General features: G+C 48.8%; 1 protein-coding gene across 3 annotated transcripts in view; it reads left to right on the forward strand.

The window, feature by feature from the left end:
- The window catches only part of LOC132831283 (GATOR complex protein WDR24-like), a 30,740-nt gene extending 14,400 nt beyond the window's left edge, over positions 1 to 16,340 (forward strand). For all 3 annotated transcript variants that reach the window (XM_060849323.1, XM_060849320.1, XM_060849324.1), the window contains exons 4-9: positions 372 to 1,151; positions 6,929 to 7,053; positions 11,457 to 11,561; positions 12,122 to 12,459; positions 14,356 to 14,540; positions 14,881 to 16,340. In XM_060849323.1, coding sequence (XP_060705306.1) covers positions 372 to 1,151; positions 6,929 to 7,053; positions 11,457 to 11,561; positions 12,122 to 12,459; positions 14,356 to 14,540; positions 14,881 to 15,049 — 1,702 coding nt within the window. In that variant the 3' untranslated portion in view covers positions 15,050 to 16,340. The remainder of the gene's footprint in view (positions 1 to 371; positions 1,152 to 6,928; positions 7,054 to 11,456; positions 11,562 to 12,121; positions 12,460 to 14,355; positions 14,541 to 14,880) is intronic.
- The last annotated feature ends 3,421 nt before the right edge of the window (positions 16,341 to 19,761 follow it).

Genomic DNA, 19,761 nt, shown 5'->3' on the forward strand with positions numbered 1-19,761 from the left:
CTCCCTCCCTCATCTCCACCACCCATCTCCACCATCCTCTCTTCTCCCCACACTCTTCTCCCCCCTCTTCTCCCCCTCTCTTCTCCCCCCTCATCTCCACCACCCCTTCTTCTCTCCCCCCATTCTTCCCCCCCCCTTGTCTCTCTACATCCCACTGCAGTCAGTTTCATCACCCTCATGTTTTGCTATCGAAGGCAAATGAGGAGTTTTTACCTCTGTCTTTCCCGTCTGTAACCACAGAGGGTGGTGGGGAGCTCTCTGTACCGATGAATGGTAACGTATTGAGTTGGGGGAGCGGGTACGGCTAGAGGTTTCCAGCCTGCTCCTTATTGGTTGAATCTAGTCTTCATCTCTTTCTGTTTCTTGTGCAGGGGTTGCCTGGTGACCGGAGGCCGGGACAAGATGGTGAAGGTTTGGGACCTGACTGGTTACAAGGCCAGGGAGATGTATTGTGTGCAGACCATTGCCTCCGTGGCACACGTCCTTTGGCGGCCAGACAGGAGGTACCACATCGCCACCTGCTCCATGATGGTGGATCACAACATCTACGTGTGGGATGTCCGCAGACCCTACGTCCCCTTCGCCATGTTTGAGGAGCACCGGGATGTCACCACTGGCATTGCCTGGCGCCATAGCCACGACCCCCACTTCCTCCTGTCCGGCTCAAAGGACAGCACCCTCTACCACCATTTCTTCAAGGACGCCCAGCGGCCGGCAGGCCAGGCCGTACCCGAGGGGCTGTGCTTTGGCCTATTTGGGGACGTGGCTTTCGCTGTCAAGGAGGGCCTGTGCTCGGCCGAGAGCCACCGCAAGGCCCTGGCTGCCGACCGCCGCTACCCGTTCTTCTTCTCCCGGCGTCCGGACCCCGCTGAACAGTTCACCAACGTCTCGAGTGCCCTCAGCCTGTTTGAGACGCGGCCCGGTGCCGCCTCCATGGACTGGTTCGCTGAGACAGCGGCCCGGTACAGCCTGAGCGGAGGGCCCCTGCCTGAACTGTGCGACCGTAATGCCGCCGTTGCCCGGCAACTCAGCCGCCACCAGGTGGCGCAGATCTGGAGGATGCTGAAGATTATTTACACGGGAATGGGGGCGACAGGCAACATAGTGCCAGGATCTGGAAAGACAGGACCCCCCCTCACCCCCCTCAGCAGGTACAGTCGCTCCCAACTCCTCATCCCGCTCACACCCCTCAGCAGGTACAGTCACCCCCTTCAGCAGGTACAGTCGTCCCCACCTCATCCCTCTCACCCGCCTCAACAGGTACAGTCGCCCCCACCTCCTCACCCTCCTCAGCAGGTACAGTCACCCCCCCCCAACAGGTACAGTCATCCCCACCTCCTCACCCCCTCAGCAGCTACAGTCACCCCCACCTCCTCACCCCCCCCTCCTCAACCCCCCCCCTCAGCAGCTACAGTCACCCCCACCTCCTCATCCCCCTCAGCAGGTACAGTCACCACCTCCTCATTCCCTTCATCCCCCTCAGCAGGTACAGTCACCCCCATCTCCTGACCCCCCTCAGCAGGTACAGTCACCCCCACCTCCTCACCCCCCGACCCCCCTCAGCAGGTACAGTGTGCCCCTCTCCCATCCCCTTGCCCCCCTCAGCAGGTACGGTGACCCCCAAGCTGAACCGTCGCCCCTCCTCCCCATCTCGGCAGGTACAGTGTGTCGGAAGGGGGCACTGTGGCCTCTGACCTGGCCTTTGCCTTAGACGACATTCAACAATGAAGGCAGGTTGGAACAGGTTCGTTAGATTAATCCCAGAGAGGAGGGTTTTATCTTACACAGAGCGATCGAACAGTTCAGGCCGACTTGAACTGGGGGGAACAGATTTAGGACAGAGCTGAGGGAGGAGCCTTTACCCAAAGGTTAGTGAGTCTGATGAACTCCCTGTCCAGTGAAGCAGTTGAAGCTACCTCGTTGGTTGTTTTTAAGGCAAAGATAGATTTTTGATCAGTAAAGGAATCAAGGTTGACGATGAGAGCGCGGGTAAGTGGAGCTGAGTCCGTGAAAAGATCAGCCATGATCTTATTGAACGGTGGAGCGGGCTGGAAGGGCCTGACGGCCTACTCCTGCTCCTAGTTGTTACACTTGCTCGAGTTTAGACAATGAGAGGAAATCTAGTTGGATTTACAAGATGGAGATGATGATTCCTCCGCAGTCTAGAACCCCAGGTCACTGTTTTAAAAATGGGGCCAACCTTTCAGGACAGGGATATGGGGAAATGGCAGATTCTGTGGAGAGAGAAACCGAGTTAACGTTTTGAGTCTGGTGTGGCTGTTCTTTAGCACTGAGGCAGAGTTAGCTCTGTTCCTCGCTCTACAGGCACTGCCAGACCCGCTGAGTTTCTCTGTGCTCGTTTCAGATGTCCAGCACCTGCAGTTTCTTTTGTTTCTTTTTACTGAATCCTGCCATTATTCCGTTGGTTCGTGATAACAAGGTGTTGCTCTTGTTGGTGACTTGAGTATCTGAACGGAGGGCTATTCAAATGCGGACAAATTGTTGGAAAAGCTCAGCAGGTCTGGCAGCAATGTTGGAGAGAGAAAGCAGACTTAACGTTTCGGGTGCAGTGACACAGACATGTTCAGGCCTCCACTCTAACTGCCTCATTGATGGTATTGTTTTCACTGGGGAATAGACGTGAGTGGTGGGTATTTCCTACTCCTCGGTTAACCAGCCCCAGATATGGATCAGTCTGTTGGATAATCCTTTCGGCAAGAGTCTGCCTCACATCCCTCGCAAAGTTTAAAGAGTGTGTTCTCCCCAGTCTCCAGCCGAGTATTTATCCCACAACCAACATCACTAAAGCAAATGGTCAGGTGTTTAACCCTCTTGTGGGAGCTTCCTACAAGCAAATTGACAGCTGCTTTTCCAATGAAATATCAACGATGCTTCAAGAAGTGCTTCATTGGATGTACAGGGCTTTTGGCAGGCCGGAGGTCCCAAAAGGTGGCCGGCACGGTGGCACGGTGGTTAGCACTGCTGCCTCACAGCGCCAGAGACTCGGGTTCAATTCCTGCCTCAGGCAACTGTCTGTATGGAGTTTGCACGTTCTCCCCGTGTCTGCGTGAGTTTCCTCCGGGTGCTCCGGTTTCCTCCCACAGTCCAAAAAATAGGCAGGTTAGATGAATTGGCCATGCTAAATTGCCCGTAGTGTTAGGTGAAGGGGGAATGGGTGTAGGTGGGTTGCACTTCAGCGGGTCAGTGTGGACTTGTTGGGCCGAAGGGCCTGTTTCCACACTGTAAGTAATCTAAGTAAATGCAAGCTCAATTCATTAGAATACTTTGCTCTCTCTGACTCTTCTCTCTTAGCAGAGTGGGGTTAAGCCCAAGTGTAATAGCCAATACTCGCCAGGATCTAATTAGCCGATATTTTCACTGTAAACGGGACAGGGAAAGCACCCAGGTTCTTCTAGGGGTTTCTATGGAAGCGCAGCCTTGGCTGTCCTGGTGCCACCTGAGGGAGGGTTAGGGATTACTGTCACTGTCTACCATGGTCTTATTCTGTAGGTTCAGAGTCAGGAGGACCCCAGAGTTCAGACTGCCCCAGATGTGTTCTACTCGGCACAGGAGCTGATGGGGGGGCGGGAACCTCTCATCTGGATCAGGATGGGGATATGAGGAACGTTGGAATATTGGAGCCTGAGTAGGCCGTTCAGCCCATTGAATTTGATCATGGATGATCTCAGGCCTTTACATTTGTAATTTGATGCTGGCCTCACGTCAGTTAATCCAGAATTGAAATCGAGTCTCGGTGACCTTGAGGCTATCATGGCTATAAAAACCCATCGGGTTCACTAATGTCTTTTAGGGAGGAAGACCCGGCCTGGCTGACATGTGACTCCAGACCCACAGCAATGTGGTTGACTCTGCAATGGCCTAACAAGCCACTCAGTTCAGGGGCAATTAGAAATGGGTAATAAATGGCCAGCCTTTGCCAGTGACACCCTCATCCCATGCAAAACTAAAAGAAAATTTGCCTTGATGCCACTTTCCTGCACCATCTTTGTATCCCCTAATATCACTAGTCTCCAGAAACCCCTCTGTCTCAAATGTGCTTAATGATGGTGCATCCACACTCCTCTGTAGCACAGATTTGAAAGAATCCCTGATCTAAGTGTGAAGAGATTCCTCATCACAGTCCTAAATGGCCAGCCCCTTATCCTAGGATTATGCCCCATAATTATAGTCACCAGCCTAGAGAAACATCCTATCTATAGCTACCCCATCATGCCTTGTTGAAATTTACAAAATGCTTACAAGATCATACTTCATTCTTTGCAACCCTGGAGAATACAGACCTGGTTTCTTCAATCTCTCCTTGAGGCAAGGATTACTTCAATCATACTTCCTGTACAATAAGTATTTTTTTATTTATTCAGTCATTTATTCATTTTAAAAAGAAAGTATAAACGACAACCAGTTGAGAGTATGTAATGAATAATACCGTGTTAATGACATGAGTTTATCCAGTTAGACCAGCAAGTGGCATTCCTCTCTTACACCAAACCCTGTTGTTTCCTTCATACAGTCACAGAGTCAAACTGCACAGAAACAGACCCTTGTGGAATGTGGGCCTTACTGGCTGGGCCCAGCATTTATTGCCCCTCCCTAGTTGCCCCTTGAGAAGGCGGTGGTGAGCTGCCATCTTTAACTGTCCATAATATCTCCAGGATATAGATGGTAATTAAGTGCAATCTGAAGTGCACCACCTGTAGGAAGGGGCAGGTTCAATAGCAATTGGAGAAGTAACAGAAGTGACTAGTTTTGTGGGACTGGTAATGTCAAAGCAAGTCTGTGTCCCTGGGCAATGTTTAACACTACCATGTTCTTTGAGTTATAAAGAATAGCTGGATCGGCTGGGACTTTTTTCACCGAAGTGTAGGAAGTTGAGAGGTGACCTTATAGAAGTTTATAAAATCATGAGGGGTATAGCTTGGGTTAATGTCTTTCCTCTAGGGTGGGGGATTTCAAGACTCGGGGCACATTTTTAAGGTGAGAGGAGAGAGATTTAAAAAAAGACATGAGGGGCAAATATTTTACACAGAGGGTGGTTTGTGTGTGGAATGACCTTCCTGAGGAAGTGATGGATGCGGGTACAGTTACAATGTTTAAAAGACATTTGGATAGGGCGTGGATAGGAAAGGTTTGGAGGGATAGGGACCAGGAGCAGGCAAGTGGGACCAGATTAGTTTGGGATTATGGTCAGCATGGACTGGTTGGACCGAAGGGTCTGTTTCCGTGCTGTTTGACTCTGTGACTGTGTGAAGGAAACAACAGGGTCTGGTGTAAGTGTAGAATGCCACTTCTGGGTGTAGCTGGATGAAACTTGTCATTAACATGATGTTGTTTATTACATGTTCTCAACTGGTTGTCATTTATATTTTTTAAAAAGTGAATTGATGGGATGTGGCAAGAGCAGCATTTCTTGCCCCTCCCTAATTACCCTTGAACTGAGTGGCTTGTTAAGGGTCTAGAGTCACACACAGACCAGACCAGGGTAAGGACGGCAGATCGTCTTCCCTAAAGGACATCAGTGAACCAGATGGGGCTTTTTAACAACAATTGATTCTGAGATCTCCATGATCTTAGCTTTTAATTTCAGTGTGGACTTGTTGGGCTGAAGGGCCTGTTTCCACACTGCAGGGATTCCATGATTAATCTTCCAGTCTCACTCCATTGACATTATAAGCTGGTCTGCCCACAAACATATTACATCATCAGAATGGGTGGTGCTTAGGGCACGCCTAAGTGTTAACCCCTTCACTACCTTACACAGTTAGACAGCAAAGAAGAGCAGGGAGAGATGTAATCAGTCGAATGGCCTCTAGCTGCGTTGTTTCTTGTACAATGCTATTATCTGGACCCTGCGGTGTTGAGGGAGTGCTACATTGCCAGCCAGTACTGTGTTCTTCAGTTGAAATGTTTAACTAGGACCTGGCTTTCTGCTGGCTCAGATTGGAGCCATTAGAGCTCCAATGTCTGTATCTCTCAGCCTGACCCTCCTCCCTCGGCCGACTCGTCCAGACTGAACGTGCACTGCCCCTAGGCATTTGGTATGCTTTCCTTTATCAGTCAGAGTATTGAGTACAGGAGTTGGGACACTGTTGGAATATTGTGTGCAATTCTGGTCTCCTTCCTATCAAAAAGGTGTTGTGAAACTTGAAAGGGTTCAGAAAAGATTTACCAAAGATATTGCCAGGGTTGGAGGATTTGAGATATACGGAGAGGTTGAATAGGCTGGGGCTGTTTTCCCTGGAGTGTCGGAGGCTGAGGGGTGACCTTTTAGAGGTTTATAAAATCATGAGGGGCATGGATAGAGTAAATAGACAAGGTCTTTTCCCTGGGGTGGGGAGTCCAGAACTAGAGGGCATAGGTTTAGGATGAGAAAAGAAAGATATAAAAGAGACCAAAGGGGCAACTTTTTCACGCAGAGGGTGGTACGTGTATGGAATGAGCTGCCAGAGGATGTGGTGGAGGCTGGTACAATTACAACATTTTAAGAGGCATTTGGATGGGTATATGAATAGGAAGGGTTTGGAGGGATATGGGCCGGGTGTTGGCAGGTGGGACTAGATTGGGTTGGGATATCTGGTCGGCATGGACGGGTTGGACCGAAGGGTCTGTTTCCGTGCTGTATATTTCTGAGTCTATGACTCCATGGGGAGATGCAGGGATGGAATAGGAGAACCAAGTAAGGTCTCTTTTAACAAGGGATTCATTGAGTGGAGTGTTTGGGACATTTTGAACATGGTAATTCCCGAATTGACAAAGGCCTTTTGCTCCTTAAACTGGATGTAAGGATTCTCCCACTGCCCCTTATACACCGTGTTTTATCACCAGACACTGGGTAGGATGTTGCTATTGTTTGTAAAGGATTCTCTTCTTGTGTTCTCCTCTCCGTCTGCCCCATGCCCTGACCCTGCAGCTTTACATTAAAGGACGGTACAGCTGCATTGGGAGGTGAAACCAAACTGGAGCGAGGTCGGATGGAGAACCGACAGGACAGTCTCCCCCTGGATTCGACCGTCACCTCACTACAAACAAACGAAGGTACCCTTGTTTTTATCATCTTTTACTCACTGCAACTTGAGAGCAGGAGTGATCTATCTGGCCCCTTGAGTTTACTCCAGTATTCACAGCTCGTCTTCCATCTCAATCCCACTTTTCCCATATCCCTCATCGTTCAAAAATTCTCTGATATGCTCGAGGTCAGACTGCCTTCTGGGATGGGGAATTCTGAAGCTTTGCCATCGTCTGGATGAAGACATTCCCCCTCGATCTCAGTCTTCACGATCGGCCATTTTGTGAGCTCACCGACTAGGCTGGCATTTGGTGGCCAGCCCTAAGTGCCCTTGAACTGAGTGGCCCATGAGATATTTTCAGGGGGTGGGTATGAGTGAACTACATTACTGTGAGTCTGGAGTGTATCTGACCAGGTAAGGATGGCAGATCTTCCCGAAAGGGTACTTGGTGAAACAGTTTGGGTTTCCTGACCATTGACAACGGTTTCAAGGTCACCATCCCTTAAGATGGCCTGCAGATTTTGAAGAACTGAATTTAAATTCCAGCAACCGTCTTGTTTAGGATTTTAATTTGTGGTCCCAGAGTATTAAACTGAGCCTCTGGATTACTGGGAAATAAGGTCGGGCAAGTGTCACTGGGGGAGCACTTTGGAGCCAGTGATCGGGAGCCAGTGATCGTATTCTCCTGTTTTAAAATAGTATGGAAAAGAATAGACCGGATCTAAAAGTAGAAGATCTAAATTGAGTAAGATCAATTTTGACGGTATTAGGCAAAATATTTCAAAAGTTGGTTGGGAGAGGCTATTTTTCAGGTAAAGGGATAGTTGGAAAATGGGAGACCTTCAGAAATGAGATAATGAGAATCCAGAAACAGTTATGTTCCTGTTACGGTGAAAGGAAAGGCTGGTAGATGTAGGGAATGCTGGATGGCTAGATAAATTGAGGCTCTGGTCAAGAAAAAGACGGAAGCATATGTCAGGTATGTCAAGTGAATCCCTAGAAGAGTAGAAAGGAAATAGAAATATACTCATGAGGAAGATCAGGAGGGCAAAAAGGGGACATGAGATAGCTTTAGCAGATAAGGAAAAGGAGAATCCAAAGGGATTCTACAAGTATGTTAAGGACAAAAGAGTAACGAGGGAGAGAACAGGGCCTCAACAAGACCGCAGGAGATGGGTGAGATACTAAACGAGTATTTTGTGTCAGTATTTACAGTGGAGAAGGATAGGGAAGCAAGAGAACTTGGATAAATATATAGTGATACCTTGAAACATGTCTATATTGTGGAGGAGGAGGTGCAGAATGTCTTAAAATGCATAAATGTAGATAAATTCCTGGGACCTGATCAGATATATTGCAAAGCTTTGTGGGGAAGCTAGGGAAGTGATTGCTGGGCCCCTTGCTGAGATATTTGTATCATCAATCACCATGGGTAAGGTGCCAGAAGACTGGAGAGTGGCTAATATGGTGCTACTGTTTAAGAAAAGTGGTGAGGAAAAGCCAGGGAACTATAGTTTGGTGAGCATGACATTGGTGATGGGTAAGTTGTTGGATGGGATTCTGAGGGACAGGGTTTGCAAGTGTTTGGAAAGGCAAGGACTGATTAGGGATAGTCAGCATGGCTCTGTGTGTGGGGAATCATGTCTCATGAACTTGGTTGAGTTTTTAGAAGAAGTGACAAATAAGATTGATGAGGACAGATTGGGGGACGTGATCTATATGGACTTCATTAAGGTATTTGACAAGATTCCACATGGTACACTGGTTAGCAACGTTAGATCAAATGGAATCCAGGGAGAGCTAGCCATTTGGATACAAAATAGGCTTGACGGTAAGAGACAGGGTGGTGGTGGTGATTGTTTTTTGGACGGGAGGCCTGAGACCAGTGGTGTGCCACAAAGATCGATGCTGGGCCCACTGCTTTTTCTTATTTATATAAATGATTTGGATGTGAATCTAGGAGGAACAGTTAGCAAATTTGAAGATGACATCAAGAGTGGAGGTGTAGTGGACAGTGGAGAAGGTCATCTCGGAGTACAACTGGATCTGGATCGGATGGGTCAATGGGCTGAGGATTGGAAGTTGCAGTATAACTTGGATAAGTGCGAGGTGCTGCATTTTTGGAAAAAGGCAAATCCGGGCAGGACTTGTACACTTAATGGTAAGGTCCTGTGGAGGGTCACTGAACAAACAAACCTTGGGGCACAGGTTCATAGCTCCTTGAAAGTGGAGTCGCAGGTAGATGGGATAGTGAAGAGGACACTTGGTACACTTCCCTTTATTGGTCAGTGCATTCAGTATAGGAGTTGGGATGTCATGTTGTGGCCCGACAGAACACCGGTTAGGCTACTTTTGGAAGACTGTGTTCAATTCTGGTCTCCCTGCTGTAGGAAAGATGTGTTGAATTTGAATGGGTTCAGAAAAACACTTACAAGGATGTTGCCGCGACTGGAAGGATTTGAGCTCTAGGGAGAGGCTGAATAGGCTGGGCTATTTTCCCTGAAGTGTTAGAGGCTGAGGGGGTGACCTTTTATAGAGGTTTATAAAAACAGGAGGGGCGTGGATAGGGTGAATAATCAAGGTCTTTTTCCAGGGTGGAGGAGTCCAAAACTAGAGGTTTAGGGCGAGAAGGTAAAGATTTAAAGGGACCAAATGGGCAGCTTTCTCGTGCAGTGAGTGGTGAATGTTTGGAATGAGCTGCCAGAAGAAGTGGTGGAGGCTGATACAATTACAACATTTAAAAGGCATCTGGATGGGTATATGAATAGGAAGGATTTACAGGGAAATGGGCCAGGTGCTAGCAAATGTGACTGGATGAGTTTAAGATATCTGGTCTGCATGGACGAGTTGGACCGAAGGGTCTGTTCCCATGTTGTACATCTCTGTGATTCTTCTTCTGTGCTGCTGACTGTCCGGAGAACCCCTGGATGCCCAGTTTTGAGTTGCTGAATCAATCCCTTTCAGCTCAAAGGCAGAGCCACACAGTGTGATGGAGGGTGGCCTCAGTGTGACAGTTTGTCTCCACAAGGACGAGGTGATGGTCACTCCAGTCAGTGTGGTCAGAGACTACTGTGGGCAGGTTCATGACGATGAAACCAAGTAGATTTTCCCTCCTGTTGGATTGGTCGTGCACCCAGTCCAGTAGCTCTGTCCTTTAGCTCAGTCAGAAGTGATACTGCCCAGTCATTGTTGATGATGGACAACAAAATCCCACAGTCCAGGTATAGAGTGTACTTTTGCCTCTCTCTCTCTCTCTCTGTCAGTGCTCCTTCCATGTGGTGTTCAACGTGGAGCAGGATGTTTTTAATCATTCACAGATTGAGGGCCAGGCCAACATGTATTATCCATCCCTAATTACCCAGAGGGTAGTTTAAGAGTTAACCACGTTGGCTGTGGGTCTGGAGTCACGTGTAGGCCCAGACCAGGTAAAGATGGCAGTTTCCTTCCCTAAAGGACATCAGTGAACCAGACGGGTTTTTCCAACAATTGACAATGGATTTATGGTCATCACTTGACTTTTAATTCCATCTACTGTGGCGGGATTTGAATCCGGGTCTCCAGAACGTTAGCTGGGTCTCTGGCTTAACAGTTCAGCAATAATAGCACCAGGCTATCACCTCCCCTTGGCGGGGGTCAGCAGGAGACCTCTGTGCTTGTGACTGTTGTGAGGGCAGGAACCGTTAATGTGGACTGCTCCCAGGACCTCCCTTCTGATTGTGCCCCACTGCCCTGCCACATTTAGTAGTTCACAAGAATGCCCATAGACCATTCACAGTCTTGGGCCCACTCCACTGCTCAATTAGATTGTGACTGATTAACCCTTAGCCCCTTTCATTTACCTTAGGAACCTTTCACTGGCTGGAAATCTTCTAAGAATAAGTCTTGAAGAATTCGGTTCTGTGGGGTTGGGGGATAAGGAATCAGGTTTCTACGATCCTTTGTGTGATTCCTGAAGCTTATGGGGTTCTCTGTCCCCACTGGCTCTGTGACTGACTGTACGCAAGGCTGGATTTAGACAGAGTTCCCTCCCCAAGAGCATTGTGGGTCTACCTCCAGCACATGGACTGCAGCAGTTCAAGAAGACAGCTCACGACTAGCTTCTCAAGGGGCAACTAGGCCCAGCCAGCAATACCCACATCTCACAGGTGAACAAAAAAGATATTGTCATTGACAAGGAGGTCAAGGGTCACGGGTGGCCAAGCAGGGAAGAGGAGCTGAGGTCACAGTCGGAGCAGCAATGCTCCATTCAGATGGTGGGACATGCTCAAGGGGCTGAATGGCCTACTGCTGCTCAAGGTCTTGAGTCCTGAGATCTTGCATGGCCTGATCACACCTTTGTGTCCCTCCTCCCGCTGGGCTCTCGTACTGAGGTTTTATATGAGGATGCTTTTTGTGTCGATCAATGTCTCTCAGCATTTCCCCTCCTTTCAGAGAACGAGGAGACGGAGGGGAGTGATGCACCAGCAGACTATCTGTTCGGCGATGGTGAAGGTGATGAAGATGACTTCTTCATAGTCGACCACGAGAACGCTCCAGGTGAGTGAGCGTCGGCTCCTGCACTGAACAGGAGCTCGCTGAGTACCAGGAAAGTCCAATCTGACTGGGGAGAGTGGGTCCTCTGTAAACCAGGCAATGACCAGCGGGCTAACAGAGCTCTGTCAGGTTCTGGAGGAGTTTGATAGGTACATGGATGGCACGATGGCTCAGCGGTTAACACTGCTACCTCACAGCACCAGGCATGTGCGTTCAATCCCAGCTGTCTGTGTCGACTTTGCATGTTCTCCCTGTGTCTGTGTGGGTTTCTTCTGGATGCACCAGTTTCCTCCCAGAGATGTGTAGGTTAGTTGGATTGGCCATGGAAAATTGCCCATAGTGTCCAGGGATGTGTGGGCTAGGTGGGAAGTGCAGGGGACGGGGGGGGGGTGGTGAGTCTGGGTGGGATGGTCTTTGGCAGTCGGTGTGGACTCAATGGACCGAATGGCCTCTTTCTGTAGGTTCCGTTCTATTCTAATTGTCTTTGTTCGGAGATACAGAGGCAGCTTCCTCTATGACAGGAGAACATCCTTCCAGATTGACTCATTTTGCTCTGTTTACAGGAGAGGACTCCGAGTTCATCCTTCCACAGGAAGGCTTCCCACTGCGACACGAAATTCTCGATCACCCGACTTCCCTCGACCACTTCCAAGACAAGACGGACTCGCCCCACATCAGCGGCAACGAAGCAGACCTGGTGTCGCTGACCCCAACCGAGGGCATTTCTCTGGTCTCCGTCTCGCAGCTGCCCTTTGAGCACGGGTTTTCCGCCGATTACTTCAACCTCGTCGTGAGGGACATGATGTGCTTCTACGCCGAGCAAGGTGACGTGCAGATGGCAATCTCTGTCCTCATTGTACTCGGAGACAGGATCAAAAAGGAAATTGATGAGCAGACACAGGTACGGCCAAATGTCATCAGGGACAAGCTGACTCCGCTGTGTCTCGCCTGGCTAGGATGGGTCAGTAAATATAGATTAGAGTGGTGCTGGAAAAGCTGGTGCTGGCTCAGTAAATATATACAGGCCTGAGATAGATTTTTAATCCGTGAGGGAGCCAAGGGCTATGGGGAAAAGGCAGGAAAGTAGAGTTGAGGATTATTAGGTCAGCCATGATCTCATTGAATGGCAGGGGCAGGCTAATGGGCTGAATGGCCTACATTAGCTCCTGTGTCTTATTACTGAAACTTAAAGGGTTGTGAGGCGGGGTGACAGGGCAGGTCCTGGGAGGGTGTTTTTCTGAAACTGGAATGAGTGATGGCACGTCATCTGACCATCACCCCCACAACAAGGTACACTCTTCCCACTTAGACCAGGAAACATGGGAGCAGAAATTAGGCCATTCAGCCCACTGAGTCTGCTCCGCCATTCAATCAGGGCCGAGAAGTTTCTCAATCCCATTCTCCTGTTTTCTCCCTATAACACCTGATACTCAAGAACCTATCTAACTCCATCTTTAATATACTCTAGACCTGGCCTCCACAGCCTTCTGTGGCAATGAATTCCATAGACTCACCACTCTGGCTAATGATGTTTCTCCTTATCTCCATTCTAAAAGGTCTTCCCTTTACTCTAAGGCGATGCTCTTGGGTCCTCGTATCTCCTACCAATGAAAACAATTCAGTATTCTGTGTGTTTCAATTAGATTCCCCCCTCATCCGTCCAAACTCCATTGAGTATCGCCCCAGAGTCCTCAAAAGTTCCTCACGTGTTAAGCTTTTTATTCCTGGGGACCATTCTTGTGAATCTCTTCTGAACACGCTCCAGGGGCCAGTCCATCCTTCCTGAGATATGGGGCCCAAAACTGCACGCAGTACTCTAAATGTGGTCTGACCAGAGCCATATAAGCATCAGAAGTACAAGCCTGCACTGCAGTGACGGCAGAGCGGATTCTCCCATTTTGGATTGAGATGCAGGTGGTTAATGTTTGGAATTCTCTTTCATGATGGAGCCTATGGGGAGGTGATGGCCTAGCGGTATTGTTGTTGAATGGTTAATCCAAAGACCCAGGTAATGTTGAGAGGACCACAAGACCATAAAGCACAGGAGCTGAAGTTAGGCCATTCAGCCCATCAAGTCTGTCCCGTCATTCAATCATGGCTGATACGTTTCTCAACCCCGTTCTCCGTGTAACCCTTGATACTCAAGAACCTCTCCATCTTGGTCTTAAATATACTCTTAAATATGAATCCTACCACAGCAGATGGTGGAATTTAAATTCAATACAAATCTGAAATTAAGATTCTAATGATGACCATGAATCTATTGTCGATTGTTGTAAAAAGCCCATCTACTTCACTAATGCCCTTTAGGAGAGGAAATCTGTCGTCCTTACCTGGTCTGGCCAACACGTGACTCCAGCCCCACAGCAACATGGTTGACTCCTAACTGCTGGATGGGTAATAAATGTCCATGAAAGAATAAATGATTGAACACATTCAAGGCTGAGAGAGATGTTTGATGTGCAAAGGAATCAACGATTACGGGACACTCGCACACAAACTCACTCACACACTCACACATGCTCACGCTCACAGTCACACACACGCCCACACACTCTCTCACGCCCACACTCTCGCACGCCCACACTCTCTCACGCTCACACCCACACACACAAAAAGGCACTTGAGACAACAATGAGATTGGCTGTGAACTTATCAAACAGTTGGCAAGCTTGAGGGGCTGATTGGCCGGCTTCTGTCTCCAGGTTTGTATGTTTTTAAGGAGGTAGTTTGCTTGTTGGAATTTTCTATTTAAATTGGTAGGATTTCCAGCTGTTGTTGTTTTGAAACCCTCCAGGAACACTGGTACACCTCCTACATTGACCTTCTCCAGCGCTTCCAACTCTGGAATGTAGCCAACGAGGTGATCAAACTGAGCACGTGCAGATCCATCACATGCCTGAACCAGGCTTCGACCACCCTGCACGTCAACTGCAACAATTGCAAACGGCCAATGAACACTCGAGGCTGGATGTGTGAGAGGTACGTGAACTCCGCCATGAGTAAACCCTCCAGGGGGTTTGCCAGCTGCGTCGGGTATCCATGGCAGTGTTGGGAGCTGCCCATCGTCCTTGAGGAAGGGAGAGAGAGAGAGATGGGGAGGGGCGGTGGGTGACAGAGAGACGGACTGAGGGTGGGCGATGGAGGAAGGGACAGAGTGGCGGACAGACAGGGAGAGATGGTTGGGGGGGAGGGTACATGGAGGGGAGACAAGACAGAAAGAGACAAGGTAGGTCTGGGAGTGTGGTATAGGTAAACGAATCCAGGTGCACAGATGATATTTATTTATATCCTTTCTATTTGCTGTGCTCTTTGTTGCTAGGTGTCGGCGTGGTGCCAGTACATGTGCAGTGTGCCACCACGCAGTGAAGGGGCTCTTTGTTTGGTGCCAGGGCTGTACACATGGAGGACACCTGCAGCATCTCATGGACTGGTTTCAGTTCCACACCCATTGCCCGACAGGATGTGGACACCTTTGTGAATACACATAGCCCGTACCACACCCTCGCTTCCTCCCAAAACCCCCACCGTGTCTCGTCACAATAGCATGTGTTGGGCTGGGATGTACAGAGTGGAAGCAGTTTGGTTCCTCCCCTCCTCCCAGCAAGATGTGATTTGGAATGGAAGGGGCTCAATCCCTGAGCAGGATGAAGGGGACCTGGACAGTATGTGTTGGTGTAGAGAGATGTGTTACTAGTACAAGCATCTGTTGGATACACCCACGACGTGGGCATATTTCAGACACTGCATGTCCATTATGAACTGTACATAGACTGGGAGAAAGTGAGGACTGCAGATGCTGGAGATCAGAGCTGAAAATGTGTTGCTGGAAAAGTGCAGCAGGTCAGGCAGCATCCAAGGAGCAGGAGAATCGCTGTTTCGGGCATGAGCCCTTCTTCAGGAATCCTGGCAAGTTTTCAAGAAGCAGCACTGTATTCTGTTATTAAGGGATGGGATTAATTTCCCTTCACCATACCTCCAGCCCCTGCCTGATGATCTGCAGACGGGTGCTGCAGGTCTCACTGCTGACACTGTCACATGGAGTAGGATTGCAGCCTCTGCCAAAGAACGTTCTCTCTAGAGAAGAGAAGCCACAGGGGTAGATGTCTCAGCTCCTAAATCCTGCAGCCTACAGCAAGGAGGAGGCTTTCCAATTGAGGGTATTAAACCACAGAAGGCAAACATGGCAGCAATGGCCTGGACCGCAACGACAGACAACAAAGAGAAAATTACTCCTCTCGTGCTCAAGAAAAGGTTTCATGCATTTTTGGGCTGAAGGCATCAATAAGGCTGGTCTGCCCCATGATTGAAGACACATATTTATGGAACCGTTTCTTCCTGTTGAAGGTGGCAAACGATTCACAACAGGAAGGGCAGGACTAACAGAGCCTGACTTACTGTGCATTGGTTGTGGGATCACCATTACCCTGCCTATTGCATGCTGCTCCTGTGTTGCAGCAACCACCAGGCTGACACCTCATTGTTTCAGGTTTCCTGTAGTGTACCTGACCCTCCTCAATGGCACTGTGGTGTCCCTACAGCACATGGATAGCAGCAGTTCAAGAAAGCAGCTCACCACCACCACCTCAAGGGTGATTAGATTAGACTTAGATTCCCTACAGTGTGGAAACAAGCCATTCGGCCCATCAAGTCCACACCGACCCTACGAAGAGTAATCCACCCAGACCCATTCCCCTAGCCTGTATTTACCCCTGCCTAATGCATCTAACACCATGGGCAATTTAGCATCGCTAATTCAGCTAAGGTGCACATCTTTGGACTGTGGGAGGAAACCCAGGCAGACACAGGGAGAATGTACAAACTCCACACAGACAGTCGCCCAAGATGGGACTCAAACCCGGATCCCTGGCGGTGTGGCAGCAGGTGCTAACCACTGTGCTGCCTGTTGCAGTCTGTGACACCCACATCTATAAAAGAATATTTCACAAAATTAAGTAGAGGAAGGTAGTACAGCAGATTGGAAAAACTGTCTCAGTTGCTGGGGCTGCAGATCAGATGTAATTCCTTCCCTGAACTCTGACATCTCTGGGCCTTTACTTCTCTGAGATGCAGCTGTCCATAAACACAAGGCCAAATGCTCAGTCTGGATGGTGGTGACATTCGCTTTCAACCACGTAATGAATCCGGTTAGTTGCAGCTTATCACTAACAAGAACAGAGAAGGGCAAGGAGAGGAGCTTGAATTAAATCTCTCCCACCTGGTCCCCAAACCGTCAGATGGGCCAAAGTCCTGCGGCCAGCTCTCTGCCCAGTATTAATACCTCGCCAGCTGTCAGAGCTGTGCAGATATGCCTGAAAGCCAGTTTACTGAACTCCTTTATACAAACAGCGAGAGGGGGCTTAGGGCACACGTTCATCCACTTAAAAGAAGAACATAACTGGAGACAGCTGGACAACACAGTGGCTCAGTGGTTAACAGCACCAGGGACCCAGGTTTGATTCCACCCTCAGGTGACTGTCAGGGTGGAGTTTACATATTCTCTCCACGTCTGCATGAGTTTCCTCCCACAGTCCAAAGATCTGCAGGTTAAGTGGACTGGCTATGCTAAATTGCCCCAGAGTGTCCAGGGATGTGCAGGCTAGGTGGGGCAGCAATGCTAAATGCAGGGTTATTGGGATAGGGTGAGGGCTGGATCGTTGAGGGTCAGTGTGGACTCGATGAGCTGAATGGCCTCTTTCTGCACTTTAGGGATTCGAGGATTTGATTCTGTGATCTACAGATAAGGTAAAGATCTGCATTTCTACTACCTTTTGGTTTCTGAACCAGAGACTGAACCCCTTCCTCAGGAAGGCCAGAAGCCAGTCTTCAACTCGTTCAATTTACACCATCCCATGTGATTTTAAGAAACAGCAGAAATCCCTGACTGGTGCCCTGACAGTACCTTGGCATTAATACTGACGACGAGTGGGCTGCAGAACCAGATAGTCAACACAGGATCAGCTCCCCTGATTTAACAGTTTCCAAACATTTTTTAAAAGTATCTGTTCTCTTAATGTACATTTTGCTAACAAGAATCGAGTGTGGTGCTGGAAAAGCACAGCAGGTCAGGCAGCATCCAAGGAGCAGGAGAATCGAAGTTTCAGGCATAAGTCCTTCATCAGGAATGAGGCTTGTGCCCGGAAGGGGGGTTGAGAGATAAATGGGAGGGGTGGGGCTGGGAATGCGATAGGTAAATAAAGGTGGGGGAGAAGATGATAGGGTGGAGTGGTTAGATAGAAAAGATGGAGGCCCAGGACCTGCATGTACTTGGTGGAGTGAGAGGGGGAGTTGAAGTAATCAGCTACAGGGCATTGGGGGTGGTTGGTGTGGGTGTCCCAGAGATGTTCTCTGAAATGATCTGCATGTTGGCATCCTGTCTCCCCGATGGAGAGGAGACCACATCAGCTGCAACGGATACAATAGATGACATTTGTGGAGGTGCAGGTAAATTTCTGTTGGATGTGGAAGGATCCTCTGGGGCCTACTACAAGCCCACCAACTCCCACAGCTACCGAGACTACACCACCTCCCACATGGTCGATGATACCCTCCGGCGCATCTCCTCTAGTTCCCACACCTCTGTCCTTGAACCCCACCCCTCCCGCCTCAACAAGGACAAAACCCCACCTGGTCCTCGCCTTCCTCTCCACCAACCTCCATATACATCACATTATCAGTTGCCTCATATTCCCTCTCCCCATGTTATCCCTGTCCCAAGCCTCCAACTCAGCACCGCCCTCTTGACCTGTCTATCATCTTTCCCATTTATCTGCTCCACCCTCCTCTACCTATTGCATTCTCAGCTACCTCGCGCTGAGTCCCCCGATCCCGGCCCACAAACCTCATTCCTGATAAAGGGCTTATGCTCAAAACGTCAATTCTCCTGCTCCTCGGATGCTGCCTGACCTGCTGTGCTGTTCCAGTACCACACTCTCCAGCATCTGCAGTCCTCATTTAACTCCATGTTGCTGTCAAGGCCAACATTTATTGACCATCCCTAACTGTTCTCAAGGTAGTGGTGGTGACGAGCTGCTTTCTTGAATCACACCCACAGTGCTGACAGGGAATTCCAGGATTTGAACCAGTGACGATGAAGCAGCAGGAATATTGTTCCGAGGCAGGATGGTGTGGACTGTTCGTGTCCACCCAGGTGATGAGGTTGTAGGTTTGGAAGACGTTCTGGAAGGAGCCTCGGTGAGTTGCTGCTCTGCTGCCACTGTATCCAAGAGAATGAAGGTTTAAGGATTGTGAATGGGCTACACATCAAGGACGATTCTGTCAAATTTGTTGAGTGCCGTTAAGAGCTCCATCCATGCAGGCATGAGGAGAACATTCCATCACACTCCCTGATGTTTGCGATGACAGGAGAGAGAGATTGGGATTCCCCAAGAGCATTATTGCTCTTAAACCAATAAACAAAGATAAGATTCCAGAGAGCAGCCAGAACAAAAGAAACAAATCTAGTTATCAGCACACCAGGCAGGAAATTAGGAAGTCAGAGTGTCATCCTCAGCTTATTTCTCTTGCCCTTATTTTGTCTGTTGTAACTCAAGTCTCTGCTCAGTTCATCCTCCACCCTCCTGCACCAATTCACTAAATTAACAACTAACTCACTCACTAAATTAATCCTCAAGTCGCACCTTGAATTTTTGTTAAAGGGAAGTAATGTGTAAAAGTCTTCAGTGTTTGTAATATTTTAACTAATGCTAGGTTTTAATTTAAAAGGAAGCTTGCAAGCTGCAGTGTGCAGATGGTATTTAATGGTCTTGTATTTGCTTCAGCTGCTGGATTTATTGAGTGTGACCATCAAATGTATGTTTATTTACCAGTAGGAAACAGAAGATCAATTCAGGATCCACCAGCACCGTGGCTGGTGTTCACAGTCCAAATGTGCATAATTCCTGGGGAAAAGATGATAGTTTATAGGGAAAGGTTGAGCTTTCTCACTGAAGATTAATAGAATCAGAGGTGATCTTAACAAAAACATACAAGATCCTGAAGGGACAAGACTGGATAGAAATGGAAATATCCCCCTTTTGTTGGGGGAGACCAGCATTAAAGGACATAGTTTGCGAACAGGGTGGTGGGTGGGGGTCTCCATTTACAATGGAGATGAGGAGACCCCTCTGTGGGTTGTTGCTCTATGGTGTCCTTCTCAGAGAGTGATGGAGGCTGAATAAGGTTCAAGGCTGAGTTAGATAGA

The sequence above is a fragment of the Hemiscyllium ocellatum genome, chromosome 33, assembly GCF_020745735.1.
Source record: "Hemiscyllium ocellatum isolate sHemOce1 chromosome 33, sHemOce1.pat.X.cur, whole genome shotgun sequence".
Lineage (NCBI taxonomy): Eukaryota > Metazoa > Chordata > Chondrichthyes > Orectolobiformes > Hemiscylliidae > Hemiscyllium > Hemiscyllium ocellatum.